The 20,374-nt window shown below is 42.4% G+C and overlaps 1 protein-coding gene across 1 annotated transcript; it reads right to left on the bottom strand.

Moving 5' to 3' along the window:
• Positions 1-1,367: 1,367 nt before the first annotated feature.
• On the bottom strand, positions 1,368-5,560 carry LOC147624138 (pentatricopeptide repeat-containing protein At2g33680-like). Its single transcript, XM_086819057.1, has one exon. It carries the CDS (start codon positions 5,121-5,123, stop codon positions 1,599-1,601), a length of 3,525 nt encoding a protein of 1,174 aa, XP_086675183.1. The 5' UTR covers positions 5,124-5,560; the 3' UTR covers positions 1,368-1,598.
• Between the last annotated feature and the right edge of the window lie 14,814 nt (positions 5,561-20,374).

Below are 20,374 nucleotides of genomic sequence, written 5' to 3'. Positions count from 1 at the left end.
TCCAAAGGATATGTAAGGGTAAAATGAAGTTATGTGTGTTGTGTTAATAAGTGAATAATAAGTTTGTAGCCTCACATAAACAGAAGGACAAGAGAGAGAAAACATGAAAAGCAAGAGAGATATAAGAGGTGATAACATAGACAAGTGAAAGGAAACATGAAGAAAGAGGATACTATCTCCCTAATAACGACATAGCTTCAATCCAAAGACATTAAGATTGATAAGAAGAAAAATTGAAAAGGAGTTCAAAAGAGAGAGACATTGATAGACTACTAATGACATAGAGGAGGAGAGAGGGTTAAGGGTGACGAAGACAAGGAGGAAAAAGGAAAGGGAGGAGAGAGAAGGAGAAAGAAAAGAGAGAGAGAGAGAGAGAGAGAGAGAGAGATGATAGGAAAGAGAGAGAGAGAGAGAGAGAGAGAGAGAGGAGTAAGGGTTCAGTGAGACAAGAAAGAAGAGATACAAGAAAGAGAGAGAGATGAGATAAACGAGAGAGAGAGAGAGAGAGAGAGAGAGAGAGAGAGAGAGAAAACGAAGAGTGAGACAAGAAAGAAGAGAGACAAAGAATATGAGATATAGAGATGATAGTAGAGAGAGATGAGGGTGAAAAAGGACAAGGGAAAGAGATGGTAAGAGAGATGGAGAGAGAAAATAGTGAAGGAAAAAAAGAAACAACAAAGAGATGTGAGATGATGGGAGAGAGAGAGAGAGAGAGAGAGAGGAGGGAGAGAAGAGAGTGTGATAGAGGAGAGAGAGAGAGAGAGAGAGAGAGAAGAGACAGAGCTGTGAGACGATTGGAGAGAGAGAGAGAGAGAGAGAGTGCTAAAAGAGAGAGAGAAAGAGATGGTAGGGGGGAGAGAGAGAGAGAGAGAGAATCAAAGTTGGAAGAAAAGAGCTAGGCTAGGAGGTGGCAGTGGAGAGTTAGAGAGAGTGTTCAAAGTAGGAGAGAGATGAGGGTGGTAGAGGACAAGGAAAAGAGATGGAGAGAGAAAAGGGAGAGAAAGAAACGATGGAGAGATGTGAGGAGAAAGAGAAGAGAGGGAAAGAAGAGTGTGTACTAGAGGAGAGAGAGGGAAGAAACGAAGAGATGTGAGACGACTGGAGAGAGAGAGAGAGAGAGAGAGAGGAGAGTGTGCTAGAAGAGAGAGGGAAGAGAGAAAAAGAGATGGTAGGAGAGAGCGAGAGAGAGAGAGAGAGAGATTATATATAGATAGAGAGATAATGGGAGGAGCAAGGTTGGAGGGAAGAAGCTGACCTGGGAGGTGGTGGGAGGAGAGTTAGAGAGAGTGTTCAAAGTAGATAGAGAGAGAGAGAGTAGCCAAGTAAAGCTCCCTACACCAAGCTCCCTCAGTGATAACCCCTTCTCAACAATAGCAATTTTTGTGTCGAGCTTCTAGTATATCACAGAGAATGGAGCTCAGGAAGCTTTACCACAACAATGGGAGTTGAATCAAATGTCATTGGGTCACAAAAATCATGGGACCCTTATTTAGATACCTAGAAGGTTTTGTGGACTTGGAAGGTGAAATCTCATCCGCAAGAACTTCCAAGCTCCAGCTTTGCAAAAATGTTATTGCTTTTGGTATTTTGTTCCCAACCTACAAGGAATGCACAATTCCATGAGCATCTGTCCACCAGTTACCTCTTGGTTTCTTCCATGCTTGTTTTTCCACGCTCATGGCCTCCACCATCTTTGCATCTTCTTGCATGGCAGCATCTGTATAGATGTTAGACATACAGATATAAGCTGCAGCATCCTTTTCATCCAATCTAATTGCATGTTCAAAGGCATGTCTTCCAAGTTCTACGTTACCCCACTTTCGACAAGCCCCTAACACAGTCAACCACACCACAATACCAGGATGAAATGGCATCTTCTGGATCATAGCTATTGCCTTCTCTAAATGCCCTGCACGGCTGAGGAGATCAACCAGGCAAGTGTAATGCTCAAGGGATGGGATGAAATAGGAGCTGTTGCTAATGACCTCAAAGTACATCTGACCCTTATCCACTAGACCTGCATGACTGCATGCATTAAGAACGCTAAGAAATGTGACCAAATCTGGCTTCATACCTTCTCCTATCATTCTCGCAAATATATGGAAAACATTTTCACTCTCTCCAAGCTGGGCATATCCTATAATTAGTGCAGTCCAGGAGACCACATCTCGAAGTGGAAGCTTGTCAAAAACGCCCCATGCTTCTGCAAGTGAACCACATTTAGCATACATGTCAACCAGGGTGTTTCCAACAAGGAGCTCTCCTTCCAACCCTTTTTTAGCAATCTCAGCATGTATTTCTCGTCCCTTGACTGTGGTTCCTATGCTTCCACAAGCTTTCAAGCTGCAAACCAATGTAACAGCACTCTGAAATACACCCTCATGTCGCATCTGTTGGAAACAGTTGAGAGCCTCCTCACCATCCCCACATTCGGCGTATCCTATGATCAGTGCAGTCCATGAGACTACATCTCGAACTGAGAGCTTGTCAAATACTCGACGTGCTTCTGAAAGCCACCCACATTTAGCATACATATGGACTAACGTGTTGCCAATGTGGGGCTCTCTTTCCAATCCTTTTCGGGCAACATCAGCATGTACTTCTTGTCCCTTGAATGTGGCTCCTATGTTGCCACAAGCTTTCAAGCTGCAAACAAATGTAACAGCAAGTGGAGAGAATCCCTCATCTTGCATCTGTTCGAAACAGTTGAGAGCCTCCTCACCACCACCGTGTTCGGCATATCCTGCTATTAGTGCAGTCCACGTGACTACATCTCGAAATGGGAGCTTGTCAAATACTTCCTGTGCTTTTGCAAGAGAGCCACATTTTGCATACATATCAACCAAGGTGCTGCCAAGGAAAATCTCTTCTTCCAGCAACCCTTTTTTGACAATCTCAGTATACATTTCTCGTCCCTTGTCTGTGACTCCTATACTGCCACAGGCTTTCAAGATGCAAACAAATGTGACAGCACCTGGAGAGATGTCCTCTTGTTGCATCTGTTCAAAACAATGGAGTGCTTGCTCACCATGCCCATGTTCAGCATATGCTGCGATAAGTGCAGTCCACAAGACTACAGTTCGATCTGGAAGTTTGTCAAACACATCCTGTGCTTCTGCAAGCAAGCCACACTTGGCATACATATCAATCAAGGTGTTGCTAACGAGGAGCTCTGTTTCAAGTCCTTTTCTGGTGGTCTCAGCATGAATTTCCTGTCCCTTCAGTGTGGCCCCTAAGCTGCCACAAGCTTTCAAGCTGCAAACAAATGTGATAGCATCCTGATAGAAGGCCTCATGTTGCATCTGTTTGAAGCAGTCAAGTGCTTCCCCATCATGCCCGTGTTCCACATATCCTGCAATTAGTGCATTCCATGAGGCTACAATTTGAACCGGAAGCTTGTCTACCATTTCCTGTGCTTCTGCAAGTGAGCCACATTTGGCATACATATCAACCAAGATGCTGCCAACAAAGTGGTCTCTTTCGAACCCTTTCCTGCAAATATCAGCATGTATTTCTCGGCACTTATCTGTGGCTCCTATGCTGCCACAAGCTTTCAAGCTACAAACAAACGTGACCGCATCTGAAGAGACACCATCATGCTGCATCTGTTTGAAACAATCGAGTGCTTCCACACCACACCCGTGTTCAGCATATCCTGCAATTAGTGCATTCCATGAGACCAAGTCTTGAATTGGAAGCTTGTCAAAAACATCATGTGCTTCTACAAGCGAGCCACACTTGGCATAAAAATCCACCAAACTATTGCCAACAAGGAGCTCTCTTTCCAACCCTTTTCTAGCAATTTCGGCATGTATTTCTAGTCCCTTGACTCTGGCTACTATGCTTCCACAAGCTTTCAAGCTGCAAAAAAATGTGACAGCACCTGGAAGGACTCCGTCGAATTGCATCTGTTCAAAACAGTTGAGTGCATTCTCACAGCGCCCATGCTCTACATATCCTGTAATTAGTGCAGTCCAAGAGACCACATCTCGAAGGGGAAGCTTGTCAAACACTTCTTGTGCTTCTGCAAGTGAGCCACACTTAGCATACGTATCTACCAAGCTGCTGCCGACCACAAGTCCTTGTTCCAGACCTTTCATGGTAATCTCAGCATGTATCTCTCGACCTTTCTCTGTGGCACCTAAGCTGCCACAAGATTTTAAGCTGCAAACAAGTGTGACATCATCTGGAGGGAAGCCCTCGTGTTGCATCTGTTCAAAACAGTTGAGTGCTTCCTCACCATGCCCGTGGTCGGCATATCCTGCAATTAGTGCATTCCATAGGACTACGTTTCGAAATGGGAGCTTGTCAAACACTTCTTGTGCTTTTGCAAGGGAGCCACATTTGACATACATATTGACCAAACTGCTCCCAACAAAAACGTTTTTTTCCAGAAACCCTTTTCTGGCACTCTCAGCATGTATTGCCCCCCCCTTGGTTGTGGCTCCTATGCTGCCACAAGCTTTCAAACAGCAAACAAGTGTGACAGGATCTGGAGAGACGCCCTCGTGGTGCATCTGTTCATAATAATTGAGCGCTTCCTCACCACACCCATGTTCTGCATATCCTGAGATTAGTGCATTCCACGAGACTACGTTTCGAACCAAAAGCTTGTCAAACACTTCCTGCGCTTTTGCAAGGGAGCCACATTTGGCATACATATCCACCAAGGCGCTGCCAACAAAAACGTTTCTTTCCAGAGACCCCTTTCTAGCAATCTCAGCATGTATTTCATGACCTCTTTCGAGATCTTCCAGCATAGTGCAAGCTTTCAGTAAGGCCACAAAAGCATACCCACTAGGAGATAGAGAATCATCCTCTAGCATTTTCTGGTACAAGGTGAGAGCATGCTGCGACTTCCCACATTTAACATAACCTATGATGAGAGAACTCCACGAACACTCATTCCGATACACCAGCCTGTCAAAAACCTGCTGGGCATGGCACATGCTTCCAACTTCAACCAAAATAGAGACGAGGTAGTTCCCCAGTGATATATGGGCATCAAGCCCACTTTCCCGCATGTAGGCATGCAAGTGCAGGGCATGCGCTAGGTTTTTCTCCTTCCCGCACTTATGCAACATGGATGCAAGGTCCTCGACTGAAGGCGAGGACCGCGGCATCCCGTGTTACAAAGAAGAGAGTGGGCCCTCTAAGCTAACCATCTCCCAACCAACACCGCCACCACCAACATGTCCTCGACTGAAGGCGGGGCCGCGGCATAAAGAAGAGAATGGGCCCTCTAAGCTAAGCATCTCCCAACCAACACCACCACCACCATTGCTGTTCTTCTTCTTCGTCTGCTGCTGCTTCTTCTTCTTCTTCTTGATCACTTCTTGTGCACAAGGCTCTTCTGGTCTTAGTAGACATACATCCATGGAGAATTCTTGGTGAGTGTGGAATGAAGGGGCTCTTGGCTTTGTTCGTAACATGACAAGGACAACTGAGACGAGCCTCCATGTTATCTAGAGGGGAGTCTACACCCGCTGATTTGGTCTTTCCGACTCCATGTCCACGGGGCCACAGAGCCACTGAATCGATGGCGGCGTGCAGGAAAAAAAAAGATTTTTATTCTAATTTTATATAGTTTTTCTAAAGTCTAATTATGCTGGTATGTTATACTTATATTTTTATAGTGAAGGCTACCACTCAAAAGAAGGTTGAAAAAAAAGGTAAATTTTCCTTAATTAAGGGCTTCAAATGAAGTGGAAGATAACACACGGAGGCCTTCAATTTTGAAAATTTTGAAGTCTTTTTTTAGCATTTACCGAAAGTATGAGTGTATTTGTAACATTAAAATTTTAAAAATAATTGAAAGTTTCAAAATTGAGGAGTTATCGTAATAAATTCTTCACAGCTATACAACCACGTCATCCTTTAAATTCTTGCATATTTGGAAAATCCAAAATCACAAACGTAATGAATTATGAACCCATCGAGAGGTGCCTTGGTCTCCGTAATCATATGTATGTAATGTATCACGCTCTAAAGTTGCTAGAACAAATAAGGCACATCACATTTGATAACAATAATTGACATGTAACACACACACACTAAACATGATCCTTATAACCTCACCAACTGGGCACCTAGTCCACTCAATCAGAGTCACTAAAGGAGTTGCTTGTAGCATAGGTAATGGCATACTTATGAGTACCTTAGATATATCAACACCCACATACTTGCTTTCTAACGATTTTCAAAGGGCTTGTTAGAGAACCTATTCGAAACACTAACAATAAAACTAATGGATAATGGATTGCCTACTAGTATTGCATAGGGATAATTCTGCAATTCTTAGATCCTTGCACATTTCGAAAAGAATTAACCAAGATAACTTATGATTTGTGAGCCCAATGGTCAACACATTGTCTAAAGAGTTGACCATTTGTGTATAAGTATTCATTGTCTCACGTGTCATCCCCGATACGTGTAGAATTATAGAGTATTAGGAAGCAACATAAGCATTTAGTCTTGGCTCTGGTGGTGCCCAAGTGAGCCTGGGAGTTGGCTTTATTTAGCATTGGCATCCTAATAACACAAAGCATTGTTTGTGAGCATATATGTTTTATTCAGAGTGAGGTAAATTTTTATGGCCAAACTTGAAATGTTTGAAGACAAGTTTTTATGCTAATCTTGGTGTATGGACTCTAGCTTACGAGGAACTTGTGAAATAGTGATGAACACAAGTAATCTTAGTGTATAGACTCTAGCTTGTGATGAACTTGTGATGTAGCAACACAAGTAAAAGAATTAAACTATTAACCAAGCTCCTTTGTAAGGTCTCATACACAAAGTCTAAGTGTCTTTCACAAACAGCTTAAGATCAATGTCCATCAAGGCAACAACTACCTTGGATTGGGTCATGCCTCACATGCATACTTTTGCAAACAAATGAAAATATGGTCCGCTTTTACTAAACCTCAACATCGATCCTTAAACAATAATGCATAAGCCCCCAAATCAATCATCTCAAACATGTACTAAGTATCTATTATGTCTGTGAGATCTTTTTCTTGTGATCCCCTATTTGGTCATCTATATGCATGCTTTGCTCGCAAAAGGCATACAAGTTTGCATAAGAAGGGCAATGAGATAGATTAATACTCACACACTAAGGTATGCAAGCCTACATGAGAAGGGCTATGAGATAGATTAATACTCACATGAGATAGATTAAGGTATGCAAGCCTACATGAGAAGGGCTATGAGATAGATTAATACTCACATGTTTTGCTCACAAAAAGTATACAAGCCTGCATAAGAAGGGCTATGAGATAGATTAATACTCATAAAGTAGGCATCACTACCAAGCTCGGAGCATGTTTCACCCTATAAAGTGTTTTTTGTAACCTCCAATCTTGCTTTTGGAATCGAGAACCAAAAGCTCACCTGAATCTGCATATAAAGCTTTGTGTTCTACTCCAATGGCACTAAAATAGGCTTACAGCCTGTCATACCATACTTGGACAACAAGCCTGACTGTCCCCACCATAAACAACAAAATGCCATGAGGTGATCTCACCACCTCTATACCCAAGAAATACCGCAACTTACCCAAATCCTTCATCTCAAACTTCTTCAAAAGTATCTTGATATTTGTATATTAGCATCACTATCACCACCAGTGATAATCAAGTTATCCACATAAATGAACATCAAACTCTCTCTATCTGTCTTTTTCACATAAAGTGAAAAATTTGTTAAATTTCAGCATGGCTAGGGTGGCTCATAGCAAGTGATCAAGATCATAATAGAAGATTAAGAAATCGCTAATATAAGATTAAGAAATAGATTAATCAATGATACAATTATTGAGACACAAACTCAATAATCTCATCACATTAGCTTGATCCAAGTACATGCTTATATAGCTCTCATCCACATGCTCCATGCATCCTTGTGCCAGTGTTCATAAATTCCCACATACCTGAGTCCCCTTGCACTTTCCATGTGCTTACTTTTTTACCATTTAGTCCCTTTTACATTCATCCGTTTACATGCCCAAATAACCTTAGCCTTCATCCGTTTACATGCCCAAATAACCTTAACCTTCATCCGTTCCTATTTCATGACATCATAAGGCTTCATCTACCTTGCTCTCACATGCATGTGCCCCATACATGACATGACAGACACTATATTTCAACACCTAAGAAGGTAATATGACATGCCTCATCCCAAGAAGGTAATGTGACATACATAGACATGACATTTACCCCCCCTTAATGGAGACACACACATACACCACTTAGCCTACATCATTGGTGGCTAGAGGTGATTACATCATCATTGGTGGCTACATCATCATTGGTGGCCAGAGGTGATTACATCATCATTGGTGGCTAGAGGTGATTACATCATCATGAACATACATTGGCATAACTGCCCATTTCCATCTTGTCTCACTCACACTGAGCTTAGAGGTTGGCATGACATAAACATCATTACATCCACATACATATGGGCACATCTTCACCAAAGATTGCCCAATCCCAATCCCAAGGTTGACATACATAAGTATTGTTGTCATCCATCATGGTATCATCATGGCATCAACATCCATTTGTGATACCTCCATCATAACATCATCTTACATAGGCATAGGCATGGCATGGCATAAACATAGCTTGTATAACATAGGCATACATAGCATTTGAGCACATACATCTTCATGGCATCATTGTCTTCATTGGAGCAGCATCCTTCATGGAATATAAAGAGAGCATCAATGCATTGACTTACATGATTTCTTACATCAACTTTGAGAGCAGTAGAAATTCACCTTTGTCACCATCATAACCTTCACATTGAAATATGAACATTTCTTGGCATAGCATAACATGGTCATTGGTTGGTGCATAGGCATTCATAGCATGGCAAGAATAGTGTGGCATTACCTCATAGGCATGGAGTAGAGGCATATCATTAGAGAATTCATGGTATTGAGCTCCCATGGCACCATACAAAGCCAGCAAACACATTTTCCCTTTCAAATATTTGATTGAAGTTCTTTAAACTAGCTAAATAATACTAGAAATTATGTGCCTTCTTGTAGGGCTGAGTGTGAGCACCTTGGAGAGTTGTTTGTTAGGCCTTCCTGGGGGTTTAAGGGACACCCCTTAAGCTTCCTTTGGGTGCCAATAGCCCCCTCAGAGATCTATCCGCGTGGCGCACTGGATATAGTAAGACAATAGCTCAATTTTTGCATTGTTCTAATGGTAAGCCTCCCACTGTGTGACTGAGTTGATCTTGGGGGCAATTCCTTTCGTCAGCCCTTTGCTTAAGGTTAGAGAAAGCCTACCCTAAGTAGAATTAGGGTTCTATAAAGCCCAATTCGAGTTCTTGGACTTTCCCCTTCCTACAGACAATTTAGGGCGGTAGACTTAGGGTAGACCAAAGCTTCAATACTTCAATTCCACACATCGAGTTCTTGGACTTTCCCCTTCCTATAGACAATTTAGGGCAGACCAGAGCTTCAATACTTCAATTCCACGCGTCTGATGAAGAATAGATTGTGCAAAGCAAAGAGAACAAGTTGTTATACTGACTAGTGGTAGTGAAGATGAGAGAGGCTTTTGGATAAGGTTGTAGGAAATGCTCCAAACTTAGTGGGAATAGGCTAGATGTAAAGATGGGATGAAATGCAGGAAACTGAGGACCATTGTGGCTCTGATACCATGTTTTCATGACATCCTAAGGCTTTATCTACCTTGCTCTCACATACATGACATGACGAGCACCATGTTTCAACAAAATTACCATTGGATATCTGAAATCCAATGGTAATAAGATACTCCCCGATCTTGTTTGACCATGTTGTGGGTGCTTTCTTTAAGCCATACAAGGCTTTGTGTAACCTCCCACAAAATCTGGATGTGTATATCACTCACACAAAATCTATTTAACCATGTTGTGGGTGCTTTCTTTAAGCCATACAAGGCTTTGTGTAACCTCCTACACACAAAATCTGGATGTGTATATCACTCTCATAACCTGGGGGCTGCATCATGCATACTTCTTCTTATAAATCACCATATAAGAAATTATTCTTTACATCCATGTCATGTAAAGACCAACCCTTCGATTGTAGCCATAGCAATGACAGCTCTCAGAGTTTCCATTGTCTGAATGTTTCCTCATAGTCAATGCCATATATCTGTGCATAACCGTTGGCAACTGATCTTGCATAATACCTGCTTATCACTTATCCATCCGAGCTAGCCAGAATGAATGTCTCCTCATAGTCAATGCCATAACCCTTGGCAAATCAATCTTGCCTCACTAATCCATTCAAGCTATGCTTGATCTTCTACACCCATTTACATCTAATTTCCTTCTTTTCCTTAGGCAAAGGAACTAACTCACATATTGCATTTGCATCCAATGGGTGTAGAAGATCAAGCTGTGCTTGATCTTCTACACCCATTTACATCTAATTTCCTTCTTTTCCTTAGGCAAAGGAACTAACTCACATATTGCATTTGCATCCAATGTTGCCATCTCCTCATCCATGGCATCTTCCCTTTTTTAAAATTTCCAAGTGCCTAAGGGGACTCTAACTCCTATATTTCTTTAACCATGTGATGGGTTGTATAACCATCATATCCCAACCTGTCACAACAAGGTATCTAACCCTCGTAGACCTACATACACCTGGATCATTGCCAGGTGTCCTCAAAATAATCCAAGTGCCAAGATCACTGCTCCAGGTGTCCTCAAATTAATCCTGGTTCTCCTTACACCAAGAGTAACCACTAATGGAAGCTCCTCATCAAGGATCCTTACACCAAGAGTAACCACTAATGGAAGCTCCTCATCAAGGCTCCTCTAGTGGCTCCTACTCGAAGCCACTAGAGTCATTATCCACATATGAGTGACATGTTGACAGATCAAGCACAAAAGGTTAATCTAACTTTTCCTTCCCTTTGCATGATATATGTGTATCTACATTTGTCCTCAACTTGCTTGACCATGGACTAACATTGGATCTACTGCTAGAAAACTCTCTAGGTCTACTAAAAAGCACATGTGGTTGGCTAGCATCATTACTTCTTACATCTACATCTTTTGTTGCCTTCATTGGTGCATATATACCAATTGCTCATCATCTCATCAATGATAACATCTTTGCTTACTTGCATCTCACGAGTGGTAGGTTATAACATCTATAACCTTTCTTCTCTTAATCATAACCAATGAAGATGCATTTCTCTACCTTTGGATCGAACTTTGCTCTCAGTTCATCAAGAACATGCACATATGTAATACATCCAAACATTTTAAGTGAGACACATTTGGTTTTATGCTTGTAAAATTCTGTTCTTGGATCATACCATGAACAACTGCAGTCATGATCCTATTTATGATGTATACTAATAGTTTTGTTGCTGCTTCTGTCTAAAATTAATTTGGCATTTTGTGAAATACCATTCTATTATAGAGTGTACCTGCATGTAAACTCTCTTAATTCCCGCCTTTCTCAAGAAATCATTGAACTCATTAAAAAAATATTCTCCTCCACCACTTAATCTAAGGTATTTTATTTGCATACCTTTTTCCTTCTCGACCAAGACTTTAAATCTCTGAAAGTCAACAAACACCTTACTTTTCTCCTTCATGAAATAAACCCACACTTTTCTAGTGTGATCATCAATGAATGTAAACATAATACCTCCAACTTAAAGTTGTTAAGTCATTTAGCAAAGCTTTGGAACAATGAACAATCTCCTTGCCTAGAAGCAAGAGAGCAAAGGGAGTAGACTTCCAACACACACTGTCGAAGCACATTTGCTTAGAGAAAGCAATCCATGGGGAGGCCCTTGAGAGTAGAGAACAAGCCATGTCCGGATGGAGGCAACACAACAGGTAGTACGACGCACTTAGCGCTTACTTCTACAAATACACAATGATCCCTCCTACTAAGGGTGCCTCATGAGGCTATCCTATACAAGATCAAGATCGAAGAGGGTGCCTTTGGGGAGTGTTAGTAGATAGTGCAATTTGAAGGCTTATCCTTTTTCCCTCCTCACGTCACCTATGTAGCAAAGAAATACAAAGGCTCCTATTTGTAGAAGCATAAGTCCTTAATAAGAAGTATGGAATGCAAATATCACACCAAGGCCTTGTGAGATGTATTGCATTTACGCGTCAACCTCCGTGGGTAACAATATTTCCTTACTACAATGGTGGTAAGCTAGGATCCTTACTCATGACCCTCCCCTTAATAGGGAGCTTTAGGTGTATAATCACCAAGCTGCAACAGTACAACAAGGCACAATAAGATTCTTAGGGGAGGATCATGTTTTAGAGATTGCACAGATGGCTCGGTTGGATGCCTTTTGGAGGGGCTACCTAATATTATTTATGCATTAGTTAAAGCCATAGGAGCTACTCATGTAGGGGGAATCATTCATTGTGATCTCCACGCATACAATATTGTGTTAGGCTATACAAAAGAGCATGCATGCAAGGGTGGGAGTCATTGACTAGGGGTTGCTAATGTTTGCAGTGGAGAAAAGAGAATCCGTGAACTACTTGCAATGTCCTGCAGGTGCAGATGATGTAATGTGGGAGCTCATAAAGAATGAAACCAAAGATAGGAATCGATTGCACCCTTGGCAAACCCCAGAACTAATCGATCCTGAAAATTAGGATGTTTTTTGTAAAGAGTTGCATAAATATGCACTAGGTTGGTTAATTATCCAACTAGTAATCTTTTTTAAGGGGAGCTTTGAGCATTATGTTCAAGGCAATCCATAAATGCATCCCAATTAGGATAAAGTAGAGCTTATTCGCTTTTTTGTAACACATTATATGTTTGTAAAGGAGAAGGTAGCTAGAAAAAACTTATTTGAGTTTTTTGAGATGTCCCAAAAGATTAATACTTAGCCTCAATTAGTGCTTTGACCGACCATTGAGTTGATGCCAGCAATTTATTGAGATATAGATTTTTTGTAAAGTATACTGATACAATCTAATAAGGATCAAGATGTACATTTTATATATATATATATATACACACACACACATATATATATATATATCTATATATATATATATATATATATATATATATATATACCTAGATGAATCCAGGAACATGCCCAAAGTCACCTTTTAGGAACGTGCATGTTATATACTCATGGTAGTCAACCCATTTATAAATTGAGATGTTATATTTGATACAATCTATTGAGATGTATATGTTTTATGTCCTGGTTTGATTTTAAATTTTACTATAAGTGGATAAGTTTTAATGTTTGTGGGATATTAAGTCCTTCTTATCCATTGTGCTAGCAATCCCCAAAGCAATGAGGGAATAAGTTGTCAACTGCAATTGCCAATCACTTAAGTTCATGCCATCCACCACGATCATTCATTACTTGATAATAATTTTCTTTTTTTTTCCAGTATAACCAAATGGTTTGTAATATATGGACTATCAGCAACAACGATGGGGAGATGAAGAAAGGCAAATGGAAAGTGGAGAAATGTATGAATGATTATATAAGGGTAAATGCAAATGCAAAAAAAAAAACTTCAAATCAAAGGTCAACCCTTACATCATGCAAAATGTCCTCTTTGGTATGCAAAGATGTTGTACATGCACTTTGTAGAAGGTACTCTAGTGGACTTTAGCTCCAAAGAAACCCATCAGATAGTATATAATATCTGACAAGAAACAATTACACACTCGAGAGAGGAGCTTTTTGGTAGGCTATCCATGGGGCTTCCTTGGAGGTGAGAGAAGAGCTATGTACACAGATCAAAAGCGAAGAGACTTACCTCAAGAAGTGGCAAGATGCTGCCATGACACCTACCATAGTAACTCAAGACAATGCATCTGTAAGAAGAGAGCTCCTTGCACTTAGGGAGAAAGTTGCAAGTTTAGAAGAGAAGCTCATTTTGTTAATCATATAAGCACACTAATATCTCATCCATCATTGATAAGGGAATGCCTAATCAATCCTCACAATTGCAAGTTTGGAAGTAAAGCTTGATGTTAAGCATATAAGCACACTAATATCTCATCCATCATTGATATCTCATCCATCATTGATGTTAAGCATATAAGCACACTAATATCTCATCCATCATTGATAAGGGAATGCCTAATCAATCCTCGCGCAATGTATATCTAGTTTACGATGAATATATTGACGAATGGAGCAGTTATTACACTTTGCCTTCTATCATTCTTAATTCAGTAAATGTTATTAGTTAACCATCGTAAATTATGTGACCTAGAATTACAAGAAGACTTGTATAATATGTTTGGACTCCAACAAGAGTTCCAACAAATTATTTCTAACATTGGGTTAGGAACCCCTAACCTGTGACCTAGAATTATACAAGAAGACTTGTATAATATGTTTGGACTCCAACAAGAGTTCCAACAAATTATTTCTAACATTGGGTTAGGAACCCCTAGCGTCTTTAAAAACATCAACTTTTATGAGATTAGTTAAGAATAATCCCACAATGATGTACTTACTCTTTGTACTCTCAATCTTAATGGATTTACACTCTTTGTGCTACATTATTATCACAATTGATTTTAAATCAATACAAACATATATTGAACTCATACGTCATGAGTTTTAGGTGTTGATGTAAAGTGATGCCTTCTTTTTTGTAAACGTTCTTCAATTTCTTAATCATCTACCTCCGAATTCTCATCTACTTCTTGCATACTCATCATAAAAGAGGAATCAACATTTTGCAATGGCTACTACTAGATTGAGTTCGATTCACGAGCGGCGTCTGATCTTGTCATGTAGTTGAGCCTTTTTGCATTGTGTATGGCCTAGGCTTTCTTTGCACGGTGGCAACATAACGTTGACCCGGCATCTGACCCTCTAGCTGGAGTTTCAGGCCTTCCTGTGACAATCTGCTTTCCAGGCCTCAGAAGGGAATACCTTCCTCTTCTCCTAGTAATTGGTGGTGACATCGGGAGAGTGATGGAACCCCCCCCGCTACCTCAGCCCTCGTAAAGCAGTCAAGATTCCATCTCTCTGCCTCTGTGTTGCCTCGTCGAATTTAGTGCCTCACATGATATGTATTCCCAGTTTTTGGGGGGGCGACCCCATTATGCAAAGAGTGGAGCATTCCGGCCTTCCAGGCCAATGTTTCATTTGTAGACAGATGGGTCACCTAGCCAGAGGTTGCCCTCAACGTCAGTCTAGGAGACCGTCCCCGGTGGTTCCCCCTCCTACTTCTCACTCAGATTCGCACTAGGGGGCCGAGGGAGGAGCAGGTTCCCATGCCGCGGAGCACTAGGTAACAACCATGGATGACCCATCAGCTGGAGAGAGTGGCAGCGACGGTTGGGTCACCAACCGAACACCAGAGCTGAGCATCATCGTCGTACGTGTGCCAAGTTGGCAGCAGCATGCAGGAGGATTCGGTTCTATCAGAGAACCGTTACAAGCACTTATCATAGCATGTGCCCGAAGATGGTGGGGCCCCTCCAGCCCCCCAATTTGGTGGTCGATTCCTTGTCTCACGACTCCTCTTCCGGCCCTCAGTGGGGCCAGTGGAGCCGGTTGACCCCACCCTCTCTCCATCGAACCTTCCCCGACAGCCTTCCTCTCCGATGGATGCCTCTCAGTAGCGTCCCTCTCTAGCCTCTCCGCTCCCCCGCTCCCCCTCGCCACCTCCCCCCCTCCCCACCCTTGCCTTTGACTACCCGCAGTCGCTTCATCTGCCCCTTCCTCTTCTTCCATGCCCTCCATCCCCCCCCCTCTCCCCTCTCCAAAGCATTCCCGTCGGCCCCCTACAACCTGTGGATTATAGTTTCTTCCGGTGTTTTTTGACAAAAGGGACAAACAGGTTTGAGGAGATCGTAGCCCCTATTCGGATATGTGTGGTCTTTCGCCACTCCAAACCCTCTACGCCGCTAGAGAATGGTGCGATGATTTTCTCTTTCCGCCTCGGGGACAGAGTGGGATCCAGAGTTGGTGGCCACTACCATTCAGGGCCACGCAGTTAAGCTATCGCATCATCTTTAGGATCTTCGCATCACGGACGTTCTTACTCATTTATGGCCTCTAACCAGGATGGAACTTGGTGGATCAGCCCACATAGACCAGGAAGGGGAGATGGTGACCTCCAGCCTGGAGGTGCTGCTCTCTGTGTTCATGCATACCTCTATCGCAGTACCTCTCCCCCCTTCTTATAGGTATCCTCATTGTGATCGATGGAGCATAGAGTATGCATACTCTCGTGCTCAGATAAAGTGGCAGTACATGGAGGGCAAGATCCATGCCCAGTTGGCGCATGACTTCGAACCAAGACAGATTGTGACTATTCCCCGTCTAAACCCGTGCCGAAGACTCTTCAAGTGGAGGGCAGTTCCAATAGCTCCACCTCACACATAGATTGATATGAGGATTGCCTCATGGAACATTCAAGGTTTAGGGGGGCCTCAGTGATTTCATAGACGAGGCATCCTTAGAGGTGAGCTTCAACAAGCTATGGTGGGGAGACCTATCGACATTCTTTTCCTCCAAGAGAATCACCTTACTGAGGGGCGCACCCACTGCTGCGGGAAGATTTTGCCAAGAAAGAGTCATACTTTTTGGTCCCCATCCTTCGGCCGTTCAGGGATGCAGGGAGGAGTGTGTCATACTTTTTGGTCCCCATCCTTCGGCCGTTCAGGGATGCAGGGAGGAGTGTGTCATACTTTTTGGTCCCCATCCTTCGGCCGTTCAGGGATGCAGGGAGGAGTGTGTCTCTCTATCAGTGAGCAACTTCTGCCTTCTATGATAGGATCAAGAGTCATAGTTCCAGGACTTGCTCAGTGGGTTACCATTCTGATGGGTGAGGATAGCATTGGCTTCCTCAACATTTATGCCCCGAATACTGTTGTAGGCAGAGCTATCTTTTGGAGCATTGTTTGACAGGCCCTATCCCAGGAGGCCGATCTTTGGTGCATGGGTGGCGACTTCAATATGATAGAGGCAGCAGAGGAACAGACTTAGAGGTGGCATGGCCACAGTCTCAGGAGCGGAGTACTCTGCTTGGGAGGAGATGATACTGATTCTTAGGGGAAAGGTTCCTTGGCATCTCCCAGAGTTTGGGCATAGCCCTGGGAGTCATAGTTTCTCTCGATTGGATAGGTGGAGCACTGGCCCCAACCTCTCTTAGCTAGATAGGTTTTACGTTGATGAGTGGGTTTACAGCCGTCGTGGAGACATGGTTGGTATTTTGGAAGGCACTACTTTCTCAAATCATGCCCCTGTTATTTTTTCCATAGAGGACCCATGGAGGCATGACAGGCATGGGAGCTCTAGGATTCCAAATAGTCTCATACAAGACCCCGAGATCTTCAACCAGATCGATAAAATATGGACAAGACTTGACTTTTCCTCAGGCTCTGTAGTGTGCACTTTGGATGATGGCCTCGGGGGGGAGATCAAATTTTTCTTATAGGATGTAGCCCGGAGTAGATTGGAGGGATTTCGGAGAAGGAGAGGAGCCTGAGGAGGGGCCTAGCCTCATTACAATGTCTTCAGCAAGAGAGTTCCCCAGACAATCCGTGGATTGAGAGTCAGATTGTTGCCGCCCTCACAGAGATTCAGTCCATTGAGGAGAGGAGGGTGGGGTACAAATATCATGCCAGGGCTTCATTCTGGACTCACGCCGGTTGATAGAGTTACTAGAGATTTCTTTGAGATAGTTGGCCCCCACAGGAGGAGAGACGGTATTCGTAGTTTGCGCAGCTAGGATGGAGCTATTGTTTCTGACCACCCACATGTGAGAGCCATCACCCCACGGTTTTCTTCCAATCTCTTCTCCCTGGTGCCCCTTTATCCCCCCAGGTGATGGACGCACCCAAGAGAGTCTTGATAAGAAACGTGGTGCTCATGATAGATCAAGTGTGTGGAGGAGAGGGACTCACAAAATACAAGAAAGAACTCTTGCTTATTAAGTTGCTTATGCATACAACTAGGCTTTGCTCTCATGCAAAATGCCTCATGGCCTCACCTTTAAATAGGTGAACAAGTGGACCTCAAGTCCATTCACACTCACACCCTTCTCTCACCCTTCTACTCAACCTTAGTCTCTTAATACCCCCCCTCAATACCAACTATGGAAGGATGGAATAGGAGGTATTGGACATAAGATGCCTTTATAACATTAGGCGTACAAGGCTTGAATATAGGTGTGGTTATCTAGGATTTACAAAAGTGTTCCTAGAGCCTTAGAGGCTATTACATTGATGCCATCTAAGTCTTTATTTGTTTGTCGATGAAGATGTACACCTCAATGATGGTGCGCACCACTCTTTGTGTTTGCTTGGCTTCTTGTAGATGACATGGTTGAGACATACATGCCATTGCTTCCACCATATGCTTTCCACCTTGACCATTCTCACACAATGATCATAAGCAGGCTGCCACCATTGCTTAAGTGGTTTGCTTTTAGATGGTTCTCCAACATGCTTTATGCTTCCTTGAATACCATATCTCCTCCATGGGTAGTGAGGTAGATTTAAATAGGGAAGGGAAAGGGAGGGTCTTACCACTTGCCTTATGCATTGGTCAAGGGCAGTGTCTACTCCACAATTACAATAGCTTTTATGCATGTTAGTTACAAGATACCCATTAGGGTTTGAAGATTCAAGCTTAGTGAAAGTGAGTAAATTGTTGAGGTAAATACTCAAACAAATAGGTTTTATCATCTTAGGCTCAAGAAGGAGAGGACATGGCTCATAGTGTTGCCAATGCCTCTTACAAAAGTAATGCCAAAAAATGCTTAAAATCATGACAACCAACAAGGTAGAGCACTTAGGGATTCTATGCTCATTGTTACAACTCATCTTATATGATGAAAAATCAGAATATGCAGCGGAATGAAGTGCCTTGGGCTTGGGAAATGAGAGCATACGGCTTATGGCTTGCCTATGCCTCTTACAAACAAGGGCCTCAAGGGTAACACACATAAACAATGAAGATGAGCACTTAATGTACATGTGCCCAACTTTAAGAACACTCAAAAATTTGAGTTTTATGATAAAAAACCAGAATTCTTCAACCTCTTTAGCTCATGAGATGAAGGCAATTGATTCATGGTTGCACCATTCCTCTTTGGAAGAAGCGGTTGTTGATGAAGGCTTGAAATGTAGCACTTATGGTGTGTGCCCGGCCTCCATGTTGATGAAGAAGAGCCTCCGTAATGTAGATGACCTTCTCCTTTGATGATTAAGACCACCTTAGTGTTTAGCAACACTTTAGTTGATGATTAATATCACTATTTGTGTGTATAAAACACAATTAGTGCTAAAAAGCACATTTTTAATGTAAAATAACACTTATTTTGGTGATTAACTCACCATTAGTGTTTAATAACACTATGAGTGTTTAAAAACACTTTAAGATAACCTCTCTTTGTTGGATTAACAGAGTGATTAGTGTTAAATAACACAATTAGTGCTTAGAAGCACACTTTAATCACTTTGAAAGCATAAAAATTGGTATTGATGTTGAAGCTTGATGGGCATGAGGTTTATGGCTACCTCATGTAAATGGAAAACACTTCAAAACCAAGATTAGGACCAGCAATACTAATGCACTCTCACACTTGAGTGATTAGTGGAAGGGAGAGATGATTAGAGAGAGCAAAAAACCAAAAAACTCAAGCTTTAATGGAAAGCTTCCATGGAGAAAATGAAGGCAGCCCTGGTCTTTTGTCTCCCACCGTCGCGTTGATGCTCCATTGGAGCTCAAATCAGAATTGTGGAGTCCACACTCAATGGCCTACACAAGCCCTAAGGTTATGCAACCTATTATGGGCTGTAGGCGACGAATGTATGTACGACCTAGAGCTGTGCAGAAAAGCGACGCCGGGCTGCTGCAGAGATAATGCCGCCGCGTGGAAGCGATGAAGGCTACAATCGGCTGTACGAAATGATGCGCCCGGTCCTTCTCTTCATCTCCCAAGTTGGAATCTCCTCAAGATATGGCTTCTACAGGCTGCTGGAAGGCCCCCAATGGAAGAGGGTTGAGCTCCACACAAAAGAGATGAGCAAAAAATGGATAATTTTGACCTATTCTCTACACCACAAAGTTTGAACTCACCTAGGCTCTGATACCATGATAAGAAACGTGGTGCTCATGATAGATCAAGTGTGTGGAGGAGAGGGACTCACAAAATACAAGAAAGAACTCTTGCTTATTAAGTTGCTTATGCATACAACTAGGCTTTGCTCTCATGCAAAATGCCTCATGGCCTCACCTTTAAATAGGTGAACAAGTGGACCTCAAGTCCATTCACACTCACACCCTTCTCTCACCCTTCTACTCAACCTTAGTCTCTTAATAAGTCTGGAGGCATACGAGAGAGGTGGTTCCTACCTCCCTTGAGTCTC

Source organism: Cibotium barometz, chromosome 25 (assembly GCF_041138505.1).
Source record: "Cibotium barometz isolate CiBa-2024 chromosome 25, ASM4113850v1, whole genome shotgun sequence".
NCBI classification, from domain to species: domain Eukaryota; kingdom Viridiplantae; phylum Streptophyta; class Polypodiopsida; order Cyatheales; family Cibotiaceae; genus Cibotium; species Cibotium barometz.
This window is presented reverse-complemented; position numbering and strand designations above follow the sequence as displayed.

Excerpts from the sequence above, each read along its gene's own strand:
- LOC147624138 (XM_086819057.1), bottom strand. The coding sequence starts at position 5,123 with ATGCCGCGGTCCTCGCCTTCAGTCGAGGACCTTGCATCCATGTTGCAT.